The sequence below is a fragment of the Oncorhynchus mykiss genome, chromosome 18 (assembly GCF_013265735.2).
Source record: "Oncorhynchus mykiss isolate Arlee chromosome 18, USDA_OmykA_1.1, whole genome shotgun sequence".
NCBI classification, from domain to species: domain Eukaryota; kingdom Metazoa; phylum Chordata; class Actinopteri; order Salmoniformes; family Salmonidae; genus Oncorhynchus; species Oncorhynchus mykiss.
Window position 1 is genome coordinate 33,826,554 of NC_048582.1, and position 21,661 is coordinate 33,848,214.

Sequence of the window (21,661 nt, forward strand, 5' to 3'; positions counted from 1 at the left end):
TGATTAATTTTATCTCTATTTCTGCATTTTGTGACTCCTTCCCTTTGCCTGGAAAATGGCTCTATGTTTTTTGTGACTCGGCTCTGACCTAACATAATCATATGGTGTGCTTTCGCTGTAAAGCCATTTTGAAATCGGACACGATGGGTAGATTAACAAGTTAAGATTTAATTTGGTGTATTGCACTTGTGAATGTATGAAAGTTAAATATTTTCTAGAAATATTTTGGAATTTCACACTCTTCCTTTTCAGTGGATGTTGTCGAGGGGTTCAGAACTGAAAAAGTGTGCGCGAGCAAGGAGGCCTACAAATCTGACTTGGTTAAACCAGCTCTGTCAGGAGGAATGGGCCAAAATTCACCCAATTTGTTGTGGGAAGCTTGTGGAAAGCTACCCAAAATGTTTGATCCAAGTTAAACAATTTAAAGGTAATGTTACCAAATACTAATTGAGTGTATGTAAACTTCTGACCCACTGGGAATGTGATGAAAGAAATAAAAGCTGAAATAAATAATTCTCTCTACTATTATTCTGACATTTCACAATCTTAAAATAAAGTGGTGATCCTAACTGACCTAAAACTGAGTTTTTACTAGGATTAAATGTCAGGAATTGTGAAAAACTGAGTTTAAATATATTTGGCTAAGATGTATGTAAACTTCTGACTTCAACTGTACTTCTTGCACTTCGCTGAGCAGAGCTGTTGTGAAGGAAGCTGTCAAGGAAGTGAGTTTGTGCTTATACTGGACCTCCCGTACGGAGCTTCTGCATGCCAACATAGGCTCTGCAATTGCGTAACACCATCCAATACGGCGCCTCCGACCACATTTTCGGATCAAGCATAAATTGGCTTTAAGATAGATTGGCCTAACATCACCACAACAGCATGTTTCCAATAAAAGACGCATCAAACTAGTTCTGCTATTGAACAATTCACATTGAACAGGCCCAAATAAACGTGTTCCTTCAGTGATGTACTTTGTTGTTTATGTTGCTTATGAAAGTGGACATGGAATGGAAAGTCCTGCCACTAGAGAGTAGATATCTTCTCACAGTTTGCATGCATCATGACCATCAAAACGCTAATTTACAGAATACTCCAATGCCAGGTATTACCATGGCAACTGCCCAAGCCTGTTGTCGTACAATATAAGGGTTGTACCAGAATGTGAATTACGCTATGACATTTGGGAAGGTCTCAGTATTGTGCATGATTTTTCTTAAGGGCCTAATAATAAACTGTACATTTTAATGTGGCATGAACTCAACCAGTCAGGATATCTTCATCTGATTGTCCAAGAAATAACTTCAACTTTTACCCTCCACTTGGCCTACACCACTGCCGGTAGCCTACCCTCTCAGCCAAGGCAATGTTAAACACTTGAACATACACAGAATAGACTACAGACTTCAGTATTCTTGGATGCGCATTTTTTATTAAACCTGTATTTAACTAGGCCAGCCAATTAAGAACAAATTCTTACAATGACAGCCTAGGAACAGTGGGTTAACTGCCTTGTTCAGGGGCAGAATGAGATTTGTACCTTGTCAGATTGGGGATTCGATCTAGCAACTTTTCGGTTACTGGCCCAACGCTCTAACCACTAGGCTACCTGATGCATTTGTGTCTAGCTGCAGGCTAGTTGTCAAGTGATATTGTCGACCATCAGGTGATTCAGTAAAGAAAACAAATATTGACAGCAATACAGGTACGAACATTAGTCCTGAATTTACTATTGACTTTGAGCATTACAAATTTCACCTCATATCCCAACAAAGAAACAAACAAGTTAGCAGGATGAATGCTTTATTCTGATTTTCTACATGCAGAAAACAGTTATGCTTATATACTTGTTTTTCAATGTATCACTTTAACAAAACAATAGCACAAGACAATTTGACATGCATCTTCTCAAGTAATAACTACTGAAAATGAAATAAATACACAGTGGCACAAGTATTCTCAGTACCAAAACACAGAGGTTACCAAAACAGTAACAAAACAATAAATACAACAAACATCTGTGGATGTTATACAACGTTTCGTCTTCAGAAAGAGGTTCTCTGCAATTTACTTTTCATAAATAAACTGCTCTTGCTAAGATCACGCATGAGAACACATCAGTACCTTTCAATAGAAAATGATTTACACAGCCTCCCATTGAACTGAAATGAAACAAACATACCATCACACGGTAAGCCACAGATACTCAGAGCCCTCACCCTCACATTCCCTATACCGAAGAAACAACTGACATCAAATAAAGCTGACAGCTATTTTTAAATCTCGTCTAGCTTTTCACAGGCTCGAGTTTGTTAATTGTCCGTACTCTATACTTGGTCTCTCTCGTACCATTATTCTTGAACATAAAAAGACAGCTGGTTTATTCTGCTTCATCCCAAATTAGTGTGAGAAGAAGAGGTGCTGTGGCTACGTTGCTATACACCTCAGTCCCACTCTGCTTGCCTTGAGCTAAGCCTAACTCACACTCACAGGTGCACGTGTCTTGTTGCTATGGAGGCAATTCAACTTCTGCTCGGCTAGACAAAGTCAAGGTTCAGTAGTTCTACTCCCCAGTTCCCAGGCTGAGTTGGAACTCCCGAGGGAAAGGTCTGGAACTGGAACTTGGAGGGGAAGAGGGGGAGGTTGGGCAGAGATTGTACCATCTGATGAATACACCAAGAAGACTGCAATACAGTACGAACTACAGACGTTTCAAAAACGGGGCATAAAAATTACATTTACCCCCGCCCTCTTCCAGAGAAAATAAATGGCAAAGTTTTACAGGGATGGTCCATTTTGACAGTCAGTTGAGTCAAACTGTAACGTCATTTAGGTTAGAGCTATTAGCAGAGCAGAAGTAACTCGTCATCACTATTGGTCTCCGTCTTGCCTGTGGCCTCCAGACAGGCGTCTGGGATCTGTGCGGTGTGAACCATGCTACAGTGTTCACAGGGCCCGTTCCGGCCCAGGGACACCCGGCCTGACCTGAGAGAGGCTGGGGATGATAGGCGGGGGGCAGCCTGATCTAGACCTACCTCCAAGCTGAGGAGCCTGGAGGTCTCGCTGGTGGAGTCAGTGTCCGAGGCAGCATCCGATACAGGGATAAGCAGCTCCACGTCGTCTTCGTCCTCCCTGGTCCCTGCTCCATGCTCTAGGTGCCTCAGAGGGCTGTGGTTCTGGGTTCCCCCACCTGAGGAGCCTCCGGAGCGGCCCAGGGAGAAACGTACCCAGTGCAGGCTGCGGGTGACCCGGCTCAGGGCACTGCTCAGCTGGCTCCTCCCGGTCGCAGTACACTGAGGCTCTGCTGCCTCTCCCCCTGGGGTCTCCATGGTGTGTGCCTCCACCACTGCCGGGCTGGCCCTAGCCCGGTGGCTGTCCCTACGGCTGGGCAGAGGGGCGGGAGTGGTAGAGTTTGTCGACACCGAGACGATGGCCTCCACTGCAGTTGCCGGAGGGGTCTTTACGGGGAGGGGGGCTACAAGCCCCCCCACGGCCCCAGGGACATCCCGGCGCTCGCTCTCTGTATCTGTGTCATCCGAGTCGAGGGGCAGCAACCCACGGTTGGGTCCAGCCCTGTCGGGTTCGTGGGCCGAGCAGCCACCGTTACTGCTGGTGGTGCTGTTGTCCTCGCCGTCAGCAGACACCAGGGCCAGTGAGCCGGAGCGCCGTGAGCGTGTGAAGTTGAAGAGGCGTTGCCAGATGTTGCTGTGGCGACCGGAGGTGGGCAGGTGGATGGAGGTGAAACCCAACTGGGAGCGAACAGCCAACCTCAGGTTCTCCAACACAGACGCCTGGACAACACACAGGGAGAACAGCAAGACTGTTAGTATCATCAATCAAATAATAAAGCCCTTTTTAAATCAACAGTTTACACAGTCCTTTACAGTAAGAAATCCAATCTATTATAGATGACAATAAACATCAAACTCCTGAGATGTGAATCTGAAGGTCATTGGGAAATGTGTCTCCCAACAGAAACCAGGAAAAACGACAGTTTATCCCACATAGTTGTAAGCTGGCGGCAAACGGGACTGTTTGTTGGGATTTCCATGACGAAGGCTTTATGAGGAGAGAAACGTTGGTGCTGAACAAACTTGTTGGAGGAGTGGCTATACAGAGAAGCAGGCAGGACAGCTTGATTCGTGGCTCCGGACCTGTCCGTGTTTGGCTGACTAACTGTGACCCTCCTGGCTGCTACCGCGATCTTCCCTCCACTCAGAGACAAACGATGCTTCCTCCCTCCACTCCAGTTCCAAACGGCTTTAAATGAATTATTTAATTTCACCCGAATATCTTTTCCCCCCCTTTTTTGTCCGTACACTGTAATTCAGCTTTCAGCTGTGAATGTGTACATGCTCAAATAAACCTTACTATATATAAACGGCCATATACTGTAAACAGACATAATGTTCTCCATACAGCAGTTACTGCTTAACTAAACAATCCCAGTCAACTTCCACTTAATGAATCACAGTTAAACCGCTTCAACTTTGGTTACTGAAGTCAGGTTGTTAGACATTACACAGTTGATTCTTGGTGTCTCCAATCCTATGACAAAGATAGGCATTCACGCCCGGACTTGAAATGTGCACTCTTAACACAGACGTAAGCTTAAGTCATGTACGGACAAGAGGATCACCTCTTCTGAGGAGAACAAGAGAGGGCAGTGTGATCTAGATGTAGACTTACCTGGTTGCCGGAGCAGACAGGGAAGTCCTCCACCGGGGGTATAAGGCCCTGGGCGATCAGCTGGCCATACGACGGAGGAGCCTCCCTCCTCAGGAGCTCAGCCTCAACTCTGGACAGCTGGGTCTCAAATGACCTGGGGAAACAGTTAAGAAGGATTCCAAGGAATGGAAGCAACAAACACAACCAGATCAGTTAGACGTACAAAAAAAAGTTCATTCAGTGTCCTTTGATGGAGATCAAAGACAGAAATCAGAGAACTAACTAGCTATATGAATCCAAAGAAAGCATTTACAAAAGCCTAAAAACTAGTCTGGATTACCAATCATAGTAGTAGGTGTAAAACATACTAAAGCTGTCATAGCAAACCACGCAGACAGAAACAAAGTCTTATGACTTATGTGGGCACTGTATAACTGTTTAACAACTGTGCAATAACAGGAGTAATAGCATGGGGTCTGAGTTTATTACCTGCGCTCAAACATCCGGAGGGAGTACAGTTTGCAGGTGCAGCCCAGAGCGATGACCAGCAGCAGGCCACAGATGAGACTTCCTATAACCGCCGCCGTGATGACCCGTGTGGGCACGATGACCGGACAACTCTCCTCGTCGCTCCCGTCGCCGCAATCGTCCTGCGCGTCGCACACCCAGCTCTCGAACACACAGCGGTTGTTCTTGCAGTGGAAGTTGCCAGGCTGGCAGAAGAAGCAGTTCTTCTCGTCCGAGCCGTTGGGGCAGCGGTTCTGGTAGTTGCAGCGGTCCGAGCGCGGGTAGCAGGCGCCGTTCCTGGAGCAGGGGAACTCATCCTCCTGGCAGGTGCTGCAGTTGACCTCGTCGCGGCCATTGGGGCAGTGCCAGTAACCGTCGCAGCGCTGCTGCTCCGTGTAGCAGCCCCAGTTGCCCCCACACGGGATCTCCCAGGGCAGACAGAAACCGTCCACCTGGCAGGAGATGAGGTAGATTTAATTAATTAGTTGATTCGAGGGCATCCGTAATGATTCCAAAATAATGAAATCGAGACTTTTCAAGGGAGAGTTTAAAGGGAAATATCAGAAGCACTTCTAGGTCAGTGAGATGCGTTTTACACATATTTGGCCTCGAAGAAAGTGGGTCTGGGTTTCGTGCGTTTAACGATACACGTGCGCCGAACGATACACAATACACCCATTGACAACAATACGGACGAGATCAGAAAATGAAAGTAAGTCCTGCTTTGTGGCATTTCGCAAAGCCTCTGATATACCAATCGCACTATATATTTGTGTGCGTGTAGATATTGTTGTACTTCTTCGATAGAGCCATTGGATGTCTTTCAGCGGATTCATTCCGATATATACACACGATGACACATCAGAAATACTACAGCTCTGTGTTGGCCAGTGCTTCCTGCTCTGGTCCCGTCGTGCATTCGGTATGAATGCTGGATCTTGTGGTACACTATGAGCAGAGGAATAGACAGGAAGTCGAATCTTCCAAATTCTACCAGTGAAATGAAAATGAGCTTGTTCTAGCTTGTGGCGAGGAGATTTTTTATGTTTATGAAAAACGTAACGTTGTTAATATGCTATATACAGTGGCAGAGATAAGGCTAAGTGTCACTTTAAATAAACAAGATTGTTTGTTTAGATTTTTTTTTTTTTAAAGCCTTTCTCCTGCGCAATAAATAAGAAGCTAGTATGCAACGACGGAAAACTATTAATTGAATCAATCGGCCCTAGCAACCAAACCAATAGCAACTAATCGATTTGGAGAAACTTGGGTTGAACTCATGCGCCTACCTGGTAGGTGACATTGAAGCCCCTTGCCGCATTGATCTTGTCAGCGTAGAAGTGAACGCGCAGCTGGCCCGAGGACGAGACCACGGCCATGGGGGCACGGGAGTCGAAGGCTGTGAGGACGCGGAGTAGACGGCGAGGGTTCTCTTCCAAGCCGTCGTACACCTTGACGTAGTCCCCATAGCCCGTCCCGTCTAGCTTGAAGTCCATGAAACGCAGGATCACCTGGAATCAGTCCATTAAATAATTAATTCATGATTTTAAATACATAGTCTGCGTCTGGTGAGCCTTTGTCAAAAATTGTTTACCATATAAGGATAGCGTGTCATTTCAGACAAACCCATAGTTGTCTCAGCCATGTGAATACCGTACAATAATACACACATGCAAAAAAATCATTGAGGATAAAAAAAATAAATAATCAACAGTCCTAGCTACATCCAACCTTGCGGTGGTCGCCTGTGTCGATAAGCCAGGTGCAGTTGCTGCCTGGTGGGTAGAAGTCAGGGTAGTTGGGTGAGCTGAAGGTGCCGTAGAAGTTCCGCAGCCACTCGCCGCAGGTAGGCACGTCACAGTCGATCTCGTCACCAAGGTCCTGGCAGTCGATGCTGCCATCGCATTTGAGCGACTCGTGCAGGCAGGTGTAGACGCGGGTGTAGCGGGAAAGGCAGGGAAACTGAATGATAATTGTATTAATTAATAATATTAATATTATTTTATTTGACAAATGTAAAATACATATAGTTGTCTTGGCCATGGGAGTACAACAAAAACTTGTAGAGGATTAAAAACAAAGTCTATAAACGTATTTTCAACTGTGGTCCTTGCTTTTATCAAGTGGGCAAAATAATGGACAGCTTGCGCAAGATTGGCTGTACACTAGACACCCCATACTCACTTTATATTCAATTAAATTGGATAATACATACAGAAAGTATTCACACCCCTTGACTTTTTCCACATTTTGTTGTGTTACAGCCTTAATTTAAAATCGCCTAAATTTAGATTTTGTGTCAAGTAGAACATTTTCTATGAACTAATTTAAAATGAAAAGCTGAAAATGCTTGAGTCAATTAGTATTAAACTCTTCTGTTATAGCAAGCCTAAATAAGTTCAGGAGTACAAACGTGCCTAACAAATTACATAAGTTGCATGGAGATCACCTATTGGTAGATGAGTAAAAATACTGACATTGAATATCATTTTGAGCATGGTAAAGTTATTAATTACCCTTTAAATATACCCAGTCACTACAAAGATACAGGCGTCCTTCCTAACTGAGGTTTCCTACCTCTTCAGAAACTCAGGGATTTCACCATGAGGCCATGGTTACAGAGCTCAATGGCAGTGATAGGAGAATGTGGCTCAGTTCGTAGAGCATGGAGCTTGCAATGCCAGTGTTATGGGTTCGATTCCCACAAGGGACCAGTACAAAATAGTATGAAAAATGTATGCACTCACTCCTGTAAGTCAATCTTGAGAAGTGTCTGCAAAATGTTAAATTGAGTTACTCCACAATACTAACCTAAATGGCTGAGTGAAAGGAAGGAAGGAAATATTCCATGACATGCATCTATTAAAATAAAAATGCAAAAAATGTGTGAAAGAAATACACTTTTTGTCCGGAATACAAAGTGTTATGTTTGGGGCAAATCCAGTACAACACATCACTGAGTACAACTCTTCATATTTTTAAGGGTGGTGGTGGCTGCATCATGTTATGGGTATGCTTGTCATCGGCAAGGACTAGGGAGTTTTGGGGGGGATAAAAAATAAATGGAATAGAGTTAAGCACAGACAAAATCCTATAGGAAAACCTGGTTCAGTCTGCTTTCCAAAAGACACTGGGAGACAAATGCACCTTTCAGCAGGCCAAATATACAGGAGTTGCTTACCAAAATTACATTTAAAATTGGCTTGAAAATCTATGTCAAGGGTAAAACATTGAGGGCCTCCCGCATGGCTCAGCGGTCTAAGGCACTGTATCGAAGTGCTAGCTGCGTCACTACAGATCCTGGTTTGATCCCAGGGCTGTGTTGCAGCCGGCTGCGACCGGGAGACCCATGAGGCTGCGCACAATTGGCCCAGCATCATCCAGATTAGGGGAGGGTTTGGCCGGCTGGGTTGTCCTCATTGCGCTCTATCAACTCCTGTGGCGGGCTGGGCGCAATGCATGCTGACAAGGTCACCAGTTTCCTCCGACACATTGGTGCGGCTGGCTTCCGGGTTAAGCAAGCATTTTGTTAAGAAGCAGTGCGACTTGACACAAAAATTGGGAAGTAAAAGGGCAATAAATAAATAATTAAAGACTGTAAAATGGCTGTCTAGCAATGACCAATAACCAGCTTGAAGATTTATACAATCCAGGTGTACAAAGCTCTTAGAGACTTACCCAGAAAAAGTCGCAGCTGTAATCGCTGCCGAAGATTATTCTAACATGTATTGACTTAGGGGTGTGAATACTTACAGTACCAGTCAAATGTTTGGACACTCCTACTCATTCCAGTGTTTTTCTTTATTTTGACTATTTTCTACATTGTAGAATAATAGTGAAGACATCAAAACTATAAAATAACACATATGGAATCATGTAGTAACCAAAAAAAGTGCTAAATCAAAATATATTTTAGATTATAGATTCTTCAAAGTAGCCACCCTTACCCTTGATGACAGCTTTGCACACTCTTGGCATTCCCTTCAAGAGGTAGTCACCTGGATTGCATTTCAATTAACAGGTGTGGCTTGTTAAAAGTTTGGTAAAAGACCAAGTCCATTTTATGGCAAGAACAACTCAAATAAGCAAAGAGAAATGACAGCCTATCATTACTTTAAGACATGAAGGTCAGTCAATCCAGAGTTTCTTCAAGTGCAGTCGCAAAAACCATCAAGTGTTATGATTAAACTGGCTCTCATGAGGTACGCCACAGGAAAGGAAGACCCAGATTTACCTCTGCTGCAGAGGATAAGTTCATTCGAGTTACCAGCCTCAGAAATTGCAGCTCAAATATATGTTTCAGAGTTCAAGTGACAGACATCTCAACATAAACTGTTCAGACACTGCGTGAATCATGGTCAAATTGCTACAAAGAAACCACTACTACAGAACACCAATAAGAAGAAGAGACTTGCTTGAGCCAAAAAACATGAGCAACGGACATTAGACCGGTGGAAATCTGTCCTTTGGACTGATGAGTTCAAATTTGAGAGTTTTGGTTCCAACCGTAGTGTCTTTCTGAGACACAAAGTAGGTGAACGAATGATCTCCGCATGTGTGGTTCCCACCGTGAAGCTTGGAGGAGGAGGTGTGATGGTGCTTGCTGGTGACACTGTCTGTGATTTATTTAGAATTCAAGGCACACTTGAAAAGCATGGCAACCACAGCATTCTGCAGCGATATGCCATCCCATCTGGTTTGGGACTATAATTTCAACAGGACAATGACCAAAAACACACCTCCAGGCTGTGTAACGGCTATTTGACCAAGGAGAGCGATGGAGTGCTGCATCAGATGACCTGGCCTCCACAATCCCCCGACCTCAACCCAATTGGTTGGCGCCCCCCCTTGGGTTGTGCCGTGGCGGAGATCTTTGTGGGCTATACTCAACCTTGTCTCAGGATGGTAAGTTGGTGGTTGAAGATATCCCTCTAGTGGTGCGGGGGCTGTGCTTTGGCAAAGTGGGTGGGGTTATATCCTTCCTGTTTGGCCCTGTCCGGGGGTGTCCTCGGATGGGGCCACAGTGTCTCCTGACCCCTCCTGTCTCAGCCTCCAGTATTTATGCTGCAGTAGTTCATGTGTCGGGGAGCTAGGGTCAGTTTGTTATATCTGGAGTACTTCTCCTGTCCTATTCGGTGTCCTGTGTGAATTTAAGTGTGCTCTCTCTAATTCTCTCTTTCTTTCTCTCTCTCGGAGGACCTGAGCCCTAGGACCATGCCTCAGGACTACCTGACATGATGACTCCTTGCTGTCCCCAGTCCACCTGGCCGTGCTGCTGCTCCAGTTTCAACTGTTCTGCCTTATTATTATTGGACCATGCTGGTCATTTATGAACATTTGAACATCTTGGCCATGTTCTGTTATAATCTCCACCCGGCACAGCCAGAAGAGGACTGGCCACCCCACATAGCCTGGTTCCTCTCTAGGTTTCTTCCTAGGTTTTGGCCTTTCTAGGGAGTTTTTCCTAGCCACTGTGCTTCTACACCTGCATTGCTTGCTGTTTGGGGTTTTAGGCTAGGTTTCTGTACAGCACTTTGAGATATCAGCTGATGTACGAAGGGCTATATAAATAAATTTGATTTGATTTTAATTGAGATGGTTTGGGATGAGTTGGACCGCAGAGTGAAGGAAAAGCGGCCAACAAGTGTTCAGCATATGTGGGAACTCCTTCAAGACTGTTGGAAAAGTATTCCTCGTGAAGCTGGTTGAGAGAATGCCAAGAGTGTGCAAAGCTTTCATCAAGGCAAAAGGTGGCTACTTTGTAGAAACTAAAATCTAAAATATATTTTGATTTGTTTTAACACTTTTTTGGTTACTAAATGATTCCATATGTGTTATTTCACAGTTGATGTCTTCACTAGTATTCTACAATGTAGCAAATAATAAATATAAAGAAAAACCCTTGAATGAGTAGGTGTCCAAACTTTTGACTGGTACTGTATGTAAATGAGATACCTGGTTGAAGGCACAGGGCTGGAAGGAGAATGCTGCCGAGGGGTTGGGCTGGACGCACAGCTCCTCATCAGAGTTGTCACCACACTCGTCCATGGTGTTGCACTTCCACGACTCCGGGATGCACTTTCCGTTGGAGCAGTGGAACTGGTCCAAGTCGCAGCTGATCATCTCCGATTTTCCTGAAATTAGGAATATTAGGAAATACTAGGACTGTGGCGGTCAGGAAAGTTCCGTCAGCCGGTGATTGTCAAGCAAATATCTGTCGGCCTCAAGGTAATTGACCGTTAATTAACATGAACATGTTTTGCATCTCCTGGCTTCCACACATCCCTGCCACTGACACAGACCTTTGGAACATGTACATTTTAAAAAAGTCTCAGAAATACATGTAATATGGCCTACATCTTCACAATAAATCCATTATTCATTTTAAAATGGGTCTAAAGAAGCATGATATGAAGAAAATGTCCTTATTTAGGTCCTGATCTGGCTATGCCAAATGGCTGTGGGCTACACTAGTTCATTTAGCAGACAAGATTTGCTTAGGATTCCGTGGCATTATTTTATATTATTTTATAGTGTATGAAGAATACAATTGAACAAAGCTGAATAAAATAGAAAGGACATTTTCTCCAAACAATTTGAGGGAGTGCACGCGTGCGCGGCTATTCTGTGTTGAGGGGTTAACAAAGAAATACCTATTCCTATATGCTTAATTTAGAGTTATTAGTGTAACTTCAATTCTACAAATGTTGGAATATATGTTTTGACTTTTAATACATTGTAAGGCTGCATGATGTGACTCTAATGATGATTTGAAAAAAGTAGCTTGAAAGGCATGAGCTCTGCTTTGTTTCTTGAGCAGGCTGCATACACATTACATCAGTCTCTCATTCACAATTTGACAAGCACTTGATAATGCTTATAATTTCACGTCGGCAATAAATATTCCAAACAGTCTGGTACAGTTGTGGGATGCGAAGGGTAGCCCAGTGGTTAGAATGGCAGGGTAGCCTAGTGGTTAGAGCGTTGGACTAGTAACCAAAATGTTTCATGTTCAAATCCCTGAGCTGACAAGGTACAAATCTGTCGTTCTGCCCCTGAACAGGCAGTTAACCCACTGTTCCTAGGCCGTTAAAAAAAACTTGAAACTCACACACTGCTTGCTTGGGTCTGCCAGTTAGGCTCTACACCCCTTGTAGAGCGGCTTAATTTTAAGAAGTTATTTGGCCACTTTAACCTTATTTGGCCATCCAAACCTTATCAAAATATATAGGACTATGGGCTAGGCTACATGAGGTGTGATACTAACCTTATTAAAACGTATAGGGCTTTGGGTTAGACTACATGAGGTGTGATACTAACCTTATTAAAACATATAGGGCTTTGGGCTAGACTACATGAGGTGTGATACTAACCTTATTAAAACATATAGGGCTTTGGGCTAGACTACATGAGGTGTGATACTAACCTTATTAAAACATATAGGGCTTTGGGCTAGACTACATGAGGTGTGATACTAACCTTATTAAAACATATAGGGCTTTGGGCTAGACTACATGAGGTGTGATACTAACCTTATTAAAACATATAGGGCTTTGGGCTAGGATACAAGAGGTGTGATACTAACCTTATTAAAACATATAGGGCTTTGGGCTAGACTACATGAGGTGTGATACTAACCTTATTAAAACATATAGGGCTTTGGGCTAGGATACAAGAGGTGTGCAATTATGATTTGAAAAAGTTGCAAAAAAAATGCAGTTTCTTATGCTGGGCATCATTCACAAGTGATATTATATCATTCACAAGTGATAGGCTAATATTGTCACCCATCAGACTATTCTTGATTTAATCATGTCTTTACATATACTAAATAATATATGTGTAAAATTTGTTTTGGATTTAGAATGGACCATTATCATGCACCTGTATCGAAACAGGGACAGCGGAAAAAAATACATGTCATCCATCTATGGACTTAAATAGTGAATGGAGAACGCTTTTCCCCGTGGTTTATTTTCATGCCAGCCAGGTAGGCTATACTCCTGTTGTAAAGATAAACAATGTGCTTAATATTAGGAAAGTTGAGAAATAAATATAGTAGGCCTAGCCTTTAGAAAGCTGATGGGATCCTCCTCTTTAGTAGAGGCCATCACTCTGCTTTCTCACGCAATTGCATAGCCTATAGAAATGTTACACAACATGAGCTCATGGGCTCTCATGAAGTGTTTGGTTCAATTTTCTGAAACATTTGCATTGATGTCAGAGTGATTAGAGGAACAATATAGTGCTGACTACCAGGTAGGTAGCAAGTTTGGTAGGCTACTATATGACCAGCAGCCGCATCAGAGCTTGGAGAAGCCTAATTACCGTGACTAAATGGTCACATGGAATTTGACTGCCTTCATGACTCGCGACCGCTGCTGTAGCAGAAATCTGGTCACCGCAACAGCCCTAGGGGAAATACCACCATTTAATGCAGTGTGGGACCATTTAAAAATGTTTTACCATTAGTGACAATCAAGCGATTGTGGTATCATTTAGTTAAATTACGTACAATGATAGTGTTTATTGATCAAGCTGTGCACCATCAACATTATATCAGCAGAATCAATTTCTTCATACGTTCATTTATAGACGTGCACAGTTCGTGAGCCTCTGATCCTCTGTCTTTTTACACATTTGAAAATCCAATGCTTGGAGACAAGAGAGAAAAGCATAGAAAGAGGACAAAAAAACTAAAAGCTGCTTTCTCTCTTTTCTCTTGGGGGTAGGAACATCCTCACCACCAGTAGACATCTGTCCACATGTCATCTCTGATCTGACCGTACAGTAGCCCTTGATACAGATATAAATAGCATGACTCTGCGAGTGGTGCTACCTGTTATATAAGACAGCCTGAAGCCCTTGCCAGTCATGATGTCGTCTGAGTGGAACTTAATCCACACGTGGTCCTGGGAGGAAATGTAAGGGGCTGGGATGGATGAGCCACATGCCCGGTAGCCGTCCAGGTTCTTGTAGGTGCTAATGGAGATCCAGTCCAGGCCGCAACGGTGGGAGCTCTGGATCTCAAAGTCCTGGAAACTGCGGGGAGAAATGGCAAAGGGTTAAAAGAGGTTTCCCGACAGTAAAAACCATTCATGTACTGTACATTTCACAATTTAGTAAGTTAAAGATCGAATCCGCATTTTGGGAAATAGCACCACTGTTCGCCCCAGCGTCTTTGTTATTGTTTTGTTGATGAAACAATGGAGTGGGGTGTCAAGCAGCGTGGTAAAATAAAATGTGCAGTACATATTCGGCTGTTCTATTGCGCGTGCATTGATGATCGAGTGTTCGTTGTTTGCCGTAACTTGTTGAAATATCCCAAAAGGACGTGGCAGGTCCACTAATTAAGGACTCTAGCTTTAGAGACACTCTTATCCAGAGCGAATTACAATAAGTGCATTCAACTGAAGTAGGTAAGAAAACCACACATCTTGTCGAAGTCTGTAAATTGGATGTCACCGATATGAGCGACTTTCATAGGGTACATGCTGTAAAAAAGCAAACAGTTGAAAGAAGTTTCCCAACAATAAAGATGATCAATGTATTTCCCTGATATGACTAGTTGACTTTCCTCCAGGGTTAGAATACAATGGATGAGACATAACCAATAACTGAACTGCTTTCATAAAAATAAAAAAATAGAGTAAAACCACTTATATTACTAATGTGTAGAACCATGACTTAAGTATAAACACTACTAACCTATTACTAACACATTCGCTAATAGTGGATTTATCAAGTGTTGTTTGCATGCAAGCCCTGTTGCCCATTAATGGTCATTGATAGATTGCATTTTCTGTTTGTTCTTAACCACTAAACAGGGTCTATTTCTGTGCAGGTAACCATGGACACAGCACTGCCATAAAGAAAAGGCAAGTTACTGTCAGCACTCTGATCGGTGATCATCCAGAGGTGGCGTTCCTAGTGGCCAGGGACTTTAATGCAGGGAAACTTAAATACATTTTACCTCATTTCTACCAGCATGTGCAACATGTGCAACCAGAGGGAAAAAAACTCTATACAACCTTTACTTCACACACACAAAGATGTGTACAAAGCTGTCCCTCGCCCTCCATTTGGCAAATCTGACCATAACGCTATCGTCCTGAAGCAGGATGTACCAGTGACTCACTCAATACGGAAGTGGTCAGATGATGCAGATACTAACCTACAGGACTGTTTTACTACAGGACTGTTTTGCTAGGAGAGACTGGAATATGTTCCAGGACTCTTCAGATAGCATTGAGGAGTACACCACAACCGTCACTGGCTTCATCAATAAGTGCATCGATGACGTTGTCCCCACAGTACGTACAGTTGAAGTCGGAAGTTCACATACACTTAAGTTGGAGTCAATAAAACTCGCTTTTCAACCACTCCACAAAAATCTTGTTAACAAACAATAGTTTTGGCTAGTCGGTTAGGACATCTACTTTGTGCATGACACAAAACATTTTTCCAACAATTGTTTACAGACAGATTATTTCACTTATCATTCCCTGTATCACAATTCCAGTGGGTCAGAAGTTTACATACACTAAGTCGACTGTGCCTTTAAACAGCTTGGAAAATTCCAGAAAATTATGTCATGGCTTTAGAAGCTTCTGATTGACATCATCGGGGTCAATTGGCTAATTGACATCATTTGAGTCAATTGGAGGTGCACCTGTGGATATATTTCAAGGCCTAACTTCAAACTCTTTACTTGACATCATGGGAAAATCAAATGAAATCAGCCAAGACCTCAGAAGAAAAAATGGTAGACCTCCACAAGTCGGATTTATCCTTGGGAGCAATTTCCAAATGCCTGAAGGAACCACGTTCATCTGTAAAAACAATAGTACGCAAGTATAAACACCATGGAACCGCGCAGCCATCATACCACTCAGGAAGGAGACACGTGGTCTCCTAGAGATGAACGACTTTGCGAAAAGTGCAAATCAATCCTAGAACAACAGCAAAGGACCTTGTGGCAGTATCATGGCAGTATCATGTTGTGGGGGTGCTTTGCTGCAAATCAAGGTCCCTGGATTTTTTTTTCTCATTTTGTCTGTCATAGTGTAGTGTACCTATGATGAAAATGACATGCCTCTCTCATCTTTTTAAGTGGGAGAACTTGCACAAATGGTGGCTGACTAAATACTTTTTTGCCCCGCTGTAAATACGTACGGTCACTGTGGGGATGACGTCATCGATGCACGACCAGTCGCGGAAAAAAATATTGGCACCCTTGCACTTTTTTCAAATATTGCACCATTTCTTCCAGAAAACGTTTGAAATTAAAACATATTTTGGTATCCACATATGCATGCCTTTGGTGTGCAGTTGAACAAAACCAAAAAATCTGAATAATTTACTAAATCTTAGATAATTCCACAAAGAAATCCTAAAATGGCCCTGAAAATATTATTGGCACCTTCTAGAAGTAGTTAGAAATAATTAGATTTCAAGCAGGTGATTCTCATTTACTTTGGAATTGAACTCACCTGTGGTGAATGGAAGGTGCCTGCAGTAAAAAAATATTGTATTCCTCATGTTTGAATAGAGAAAAAGACTCATTGTCCTGTTTTGTGTCACTGTGTGTACCACACTGAGCATGGACAAAATAAAGAAAACCAGAGAATTATCTGAGTAGGTCAGACACAAGATTGTCCATGCTTGGCAACAATCTCAAGTTCATCTCCAGAGACCTTGATGTTCTGGTTTCTCCTGTACGTAATGTTATCAAGAAGTTTAAGGCCCTTGCCACTGTAGCCAACCTCACTGGACGTGGCCACAAGAGAAAACTTGATGGAAGACTGCAGCGAAGGATTGTATCGAATGGTGGAGAAAGCACCTCCATCAACTGCCACACAGATTCAAGCTGACCTTCAGACACAAGTTACGAGTTTCAACTCGCACCATCCGTCGCCAACTCAATGAAGGAGGTTATATGGTAGGAGACCCAGGAGGACCCCACTGCTGAGAGAAAGACATAAGAAAGTCCGATTGTAATTTGCCAAAACACATCTGAACATGCCAAAATCCTACTGGGAGAATGTTCCGTAGAAAGATGAGACCAAATTAGAGGTTTTTGGTAAAGCACACCATCTCTATGTTTACAGAAAACAAAATGAAGCTTTCAAAGAAAAGAACACCTTCCCTACAGTCAAACATGGAGGTTGAGTGATGTTTAGGGGTTGCTTTGCTGCCTCCGGCACTGGGTGCCTTGAACGTGTGCATGGCATCATGAAGTCAGGTGAATACCAAGGTATTTTGGAGCGCAATGTCGGACCCAGTGTCAGAAAGCTGGGTCTCCGTCGAAGGTGATGGGTCTTCCAGCTGGACAATGACCCCAAACACACTTCAACAAGCACAAAGGAATGGTTCAAGACAAAATGCTGGACTGTTCTGAAGTGGTCATCAATAAGCCCAGATCTAAATCTTGTGGAGAGATCTGAAAACAGCAGATAGGAGAAGGCACCCTTCTAATCTGGGAGAACTGGAGCAGTTTGCCCAAGAGGAGTGTGCCAAACTGACTGTACAGAGGTGCAGGAAGCTCATCAATGGTTATAGGAAGTGTTTGATCGCAGTTATTCTGACCAAAGGCTGTGGTACCAAATATTGAGTCTAGAGTGTCAATACTTTTGTCAATTTAAATGGATATATTTTAAGTTCTGAAAAAACAAAGGTTCTGTAATATTAACAGTGAAATAAAGAATTGTGGAGACCAAATACTTTGTTCAATTTCAACTTATTTTTAGGGAAAATTGTGAGTTACTTGAAAAAAGAGCAAGGGTGCCAATATTTTTGGCCATGACTGTATTGATGAATCTGGTGACTGAGGTGGTAAACTCCTCAATGCCATTGGAATAATCACAGAACATATTCCAGTCTGTGCTAGCAAAACAGTCATGTAGCGTAGCATCCAACCACTTCCATATTGAGCGAGTCACTGGTACTTCCTGCTTTAGTTTTTGCTTGTAAGCAGGAAACAGGAGGATAGAATTATGGTCAGATTTTCCAAATGGAGGGCAAGGGACAGCTTTGTACACATCTTTGTGTGTGTGAAGTAAAGGTTGTCTTGAGGTTTTCCCCTCTGGTTGCACATGTTACATGCTGGTAGAAATTTGGTAAAACTGATTTAATTTAAGTTTGCCTGCATAAATGTCCCTAGCCTCTAGGTACGGCGCTTCTGGATGAGCATTTTCTTGTTTGCTTATGGCCTTATACAGCTCGTTGAGTGTGGTCTTATTGCTAGCATCGTTTTTTTGTGATAGATAGATGGCTACGAAAAATATAGATGATAACTCTCTTGGTAGATATTGTGGTCTACAGCTTATCATGAGGTACTCTACCTCAGGCGAGCAATACCTCAAAATTACCTTAATATTAGAAATTGCGCACCAGCTGTTATTGACAAAGACACACACCCCCCTCCCCATGCACGGAAAACCCAGCCAACTGTATATTATCTGTGTCGTCGATTAGCCACGACTCGGTGAAACATAACATAACATACTACAGTTTTTAATGTCTTGTTGGTAGGACAGTCTTGAAATGAGCTCATCCAGTTTATTATCCAGTGATTGCACGTTGGCTAATAGAACGGATGTTAGGGACGGGTTGAGAGGGTCGACTAAAGTGTTCTGCACCTTGCTTGGTGCCCCCAGTTACCCAACCCCCATATGGGCCCCCTACCTCCTCTCTTCCCCATCTTCTGATTGAGTGCAGGTTTCTGTAGTTGGCGGTTGCAGAAAAAAACATCTCTGCATTTTCCCCACCTCAAGTGCCCCCTACGAGCTTGGGCCAGGAGGAATCAGCCCCTGCATTAATTAGGCCCTCTTATCGTGTGGGCAATGTATGCATCCAGCTAGGCTGAGGAGGGTACAGACTGAGGCAGGAAGCTACTGAGGGAGGAGAGGGAGAGATGTTTCAAAGTGCAGAGGGAGAGAAGCGGTATAGATTGTGGAGAGGAGATGGTGTAGAGCTCTACCTGATGGTGATGATTTCCCCAGGGTTAGCCCTGATGTTCCAGCTGCAGTTGATCCTGGAGGGGTACTGGAAGGGCCAGCCAGGGCTGGTGATCACTCCACTGGATGCCCTGATCTGCTCTGCCACATCTCCACAGGCTGGACACACACACACACACACACAGACAGGCGTGCGCACACACATACACACCCACGCAGACACACAAATGAGCATTTAAAGTGATAATTTCAGGCCGGTAGTTTTCAAAGTAGTGTTCTCAAGCCAAAACGGTTCACCAAAGATTGTGTTCCACCTTACATACAGTTGAAGTCGGAGGTTTACATACACTTAGGTTGGAGTCAATAAAACTATTTTTCAACCACTCCACATATTTCTTGTTAACAAACTAAAGAGTTGGCTAGTCGGTTAGGATATCTACTTTGTGCATGACACAAGTAATCTTTCCAACAATTGTTTACAGACAGATTATTTCACTTATAATTCACTGTATCCCAATTCCAGTGGGTCAGAAGTTTACATACACTAAGTTGACTGTGCCTTTAAACAGATTGGAAAATTCCAGAAAATTATGTCATGGCTTTAGAAGCTTCTGATAGGCTCATTTATTTATTTTATTTCACCTTTATTTAACCAGGTAGGCTAGTTGAGAACAAGTTCTCATTTGCAACTGCGACCTGGCCAACATAAAGCATAGCAATTCGACACATACAACAACACAGAGTTACACATGGAAATAACAAAACATACAGTCAATAATACAGTAGAACAAAAGAAAACAAAAACTCTATACACAGTGAGTGCAAATGAGGTAAGTTAAGGCAATAAATAGGCCATGTTGGCGAAGTAATTACAATATAGCAATTAAACACTGGAATGGTAGATGTGCAGAAGATGAATGTGTAAGTAGAGATACTGGGGTGCAAAGGAGCAAGACAAATAAATACAGCATGGGGATGAGGTAGGTAGATGGGCTGTTTACAGATGGGCTATGTACAGGTGCAGTGATCTGTGAGCTGCCAAGACAGCTGGTGCTTAAAGCTAGTGAGGGAGATATGAGTCTCCAGCTTCAGAGATTTTTGCAGTTCGTTCCAGTCATTGGCAGCAGAGAACTGGAAGGAAAGACGACCAAAGGAGGAATTGGCTTTGGGGGTGACCAGTGACCAGTGAGACATCATTTGAGTCAATTGGAGGTGTATCTGTGGATGTATTTCAAGGCCTACCTTCAAACTCAGTGCCTCTTTGCTTGACATCATGGGAAAATCAAAAGAAATCAGCCAAGACTTCAGAATGTTATTTTTAGACCTCCACAAGTCTGGTTCATCCATGGGAGCAATTTCCAAACACCTGAAGGTACCACGTTAATCTGTACAAACAATAGTACGCAAGTATAAACACCATGTGACCATGCAGCCGTCATACTGCCCAGGAAAGAGACGCGTTCTGTCTCCTAGAGATTCATGTACTTTGGTGCGAAAAGTGCAAATCAATCCCAGAACAACAGCAAAGGACCTTGTGAAGATGCTGGAGGAAACAGGTACAAAAGTATCTATATCCATAGGAAAATTATGTGGATATATTGAAGCAACATCTCAAGACATCAGACAGGAAGTTAAAGCTTGGTCACAAATGGGTCTTCCAAATGGACAATGACCCCAAGCATACTTCCAAAGTTGTGGCAAAATGGCCTAAGGACAACAAAGTCAAGGTATTGGAGCAGCCATCACAAGCCCTGACCTCAATCCCATAGAAAATTTGTGGGCAGAACTGAAAAAGTGTGCGCAAGCAAGGAGGCCTACAAACATGACTTAGTTACACCAATTTTGTCATGAGGAATGGGCCAAAAATTCACCCAACCTATTGTGGGAAGCTTTTGGAAGGCTACCCAAAACATTTGACCCAAGTTAAACAATTTAAAGGCAATGCTACCAAATACTAATTGAGTGTATGTAAACGTATGACCCACTGGGAATGTGATGAAAGAAATAAAAGCTGAAATAAATCATTGTCTCTATTATTCTGACATTTCACATTCTTAAAATTAAGTGCTGATCCTAACTGACCTAAGACAGGGAATTTTTACATGGATTAAATGTCAGGAATTGTGAAAAACTGAGTTTAAATGTATTTGGCTAAGGTGTATGTAAACTTCCGACTTCAACTGTATGTGTATCATGTCATTGTTCTCGAACCCTGCACAGTGCACAAAGAGAGTAAATTAAACAGATGTGCTTGGATCCACTATGCAACCTCATTGGACAATACTGGGCTGACCTGATCCCGCCTAACATTTTTACCTTGCAACCTAATTGGGCATGATTCCACCTGCCAATAAACATTGTCCATCATGCTAGGTTGCTGTAAGCTACTGATTTTCTATCACACTTTGTGGCATGGTTGGAAAAGACTAGGGCAAAATATAATAAGATCTGAGGACCTTCAGAATGTATTCACACCCCTTGACTTCTTCCAAATATTGTTGTGTTAAAAGTGGGAATAAAATGTA

General features: G+C 43.0%; 1 protein-coding gene across 1 annotated transcript in view; it reads right to left on the reverse strand.

The window, feature by feature from the left end:
- Nucleotides 1–1,787: 1,787 nt before the first annotated feature.
- The window catches only part of lrp12 (low density lipoprotein receptor-related protein 12), a 39,091-nt gene continuing 19,217 nt past the window's right edge, over nt 1,788–21,661 (reverse strand). The window contains exons 3-10 of the mRNA XM_021571703.2: nt 19,160–19,295; nt 14,018–14,220; nt 11,134–11,312; nt 6,910–7,140; nt 6,468–6,689; nt 5,161–5,630; nt 4,693–4,825; nt 1,788–3,794 (exon numbers count right to left, since the gene is read on the reverse strand). Coding sequence (XP_021427378.1) covers nt 2,847–3,794; nt 4,693–4,825; nt 5,161–5,630; nt 6,468–6,689; nt 6,910–7,140; nt 11,134–11,312; nt 14,018–14,220; nt 19,160–19,295 — 2,522 coding nt within the window. The 3' untranslated portion in view covers nt 1,788–2,846. The remainder of the gene's footprint in view (nt 3,795–4,692; nt 4,826–5,160; nt 5,631–6,467; nt 6,690–6,909; nt 7,141–11,133; nt 11,313–14,017; nt 14,221–19,159; nt 19,296–21,661) is intronic.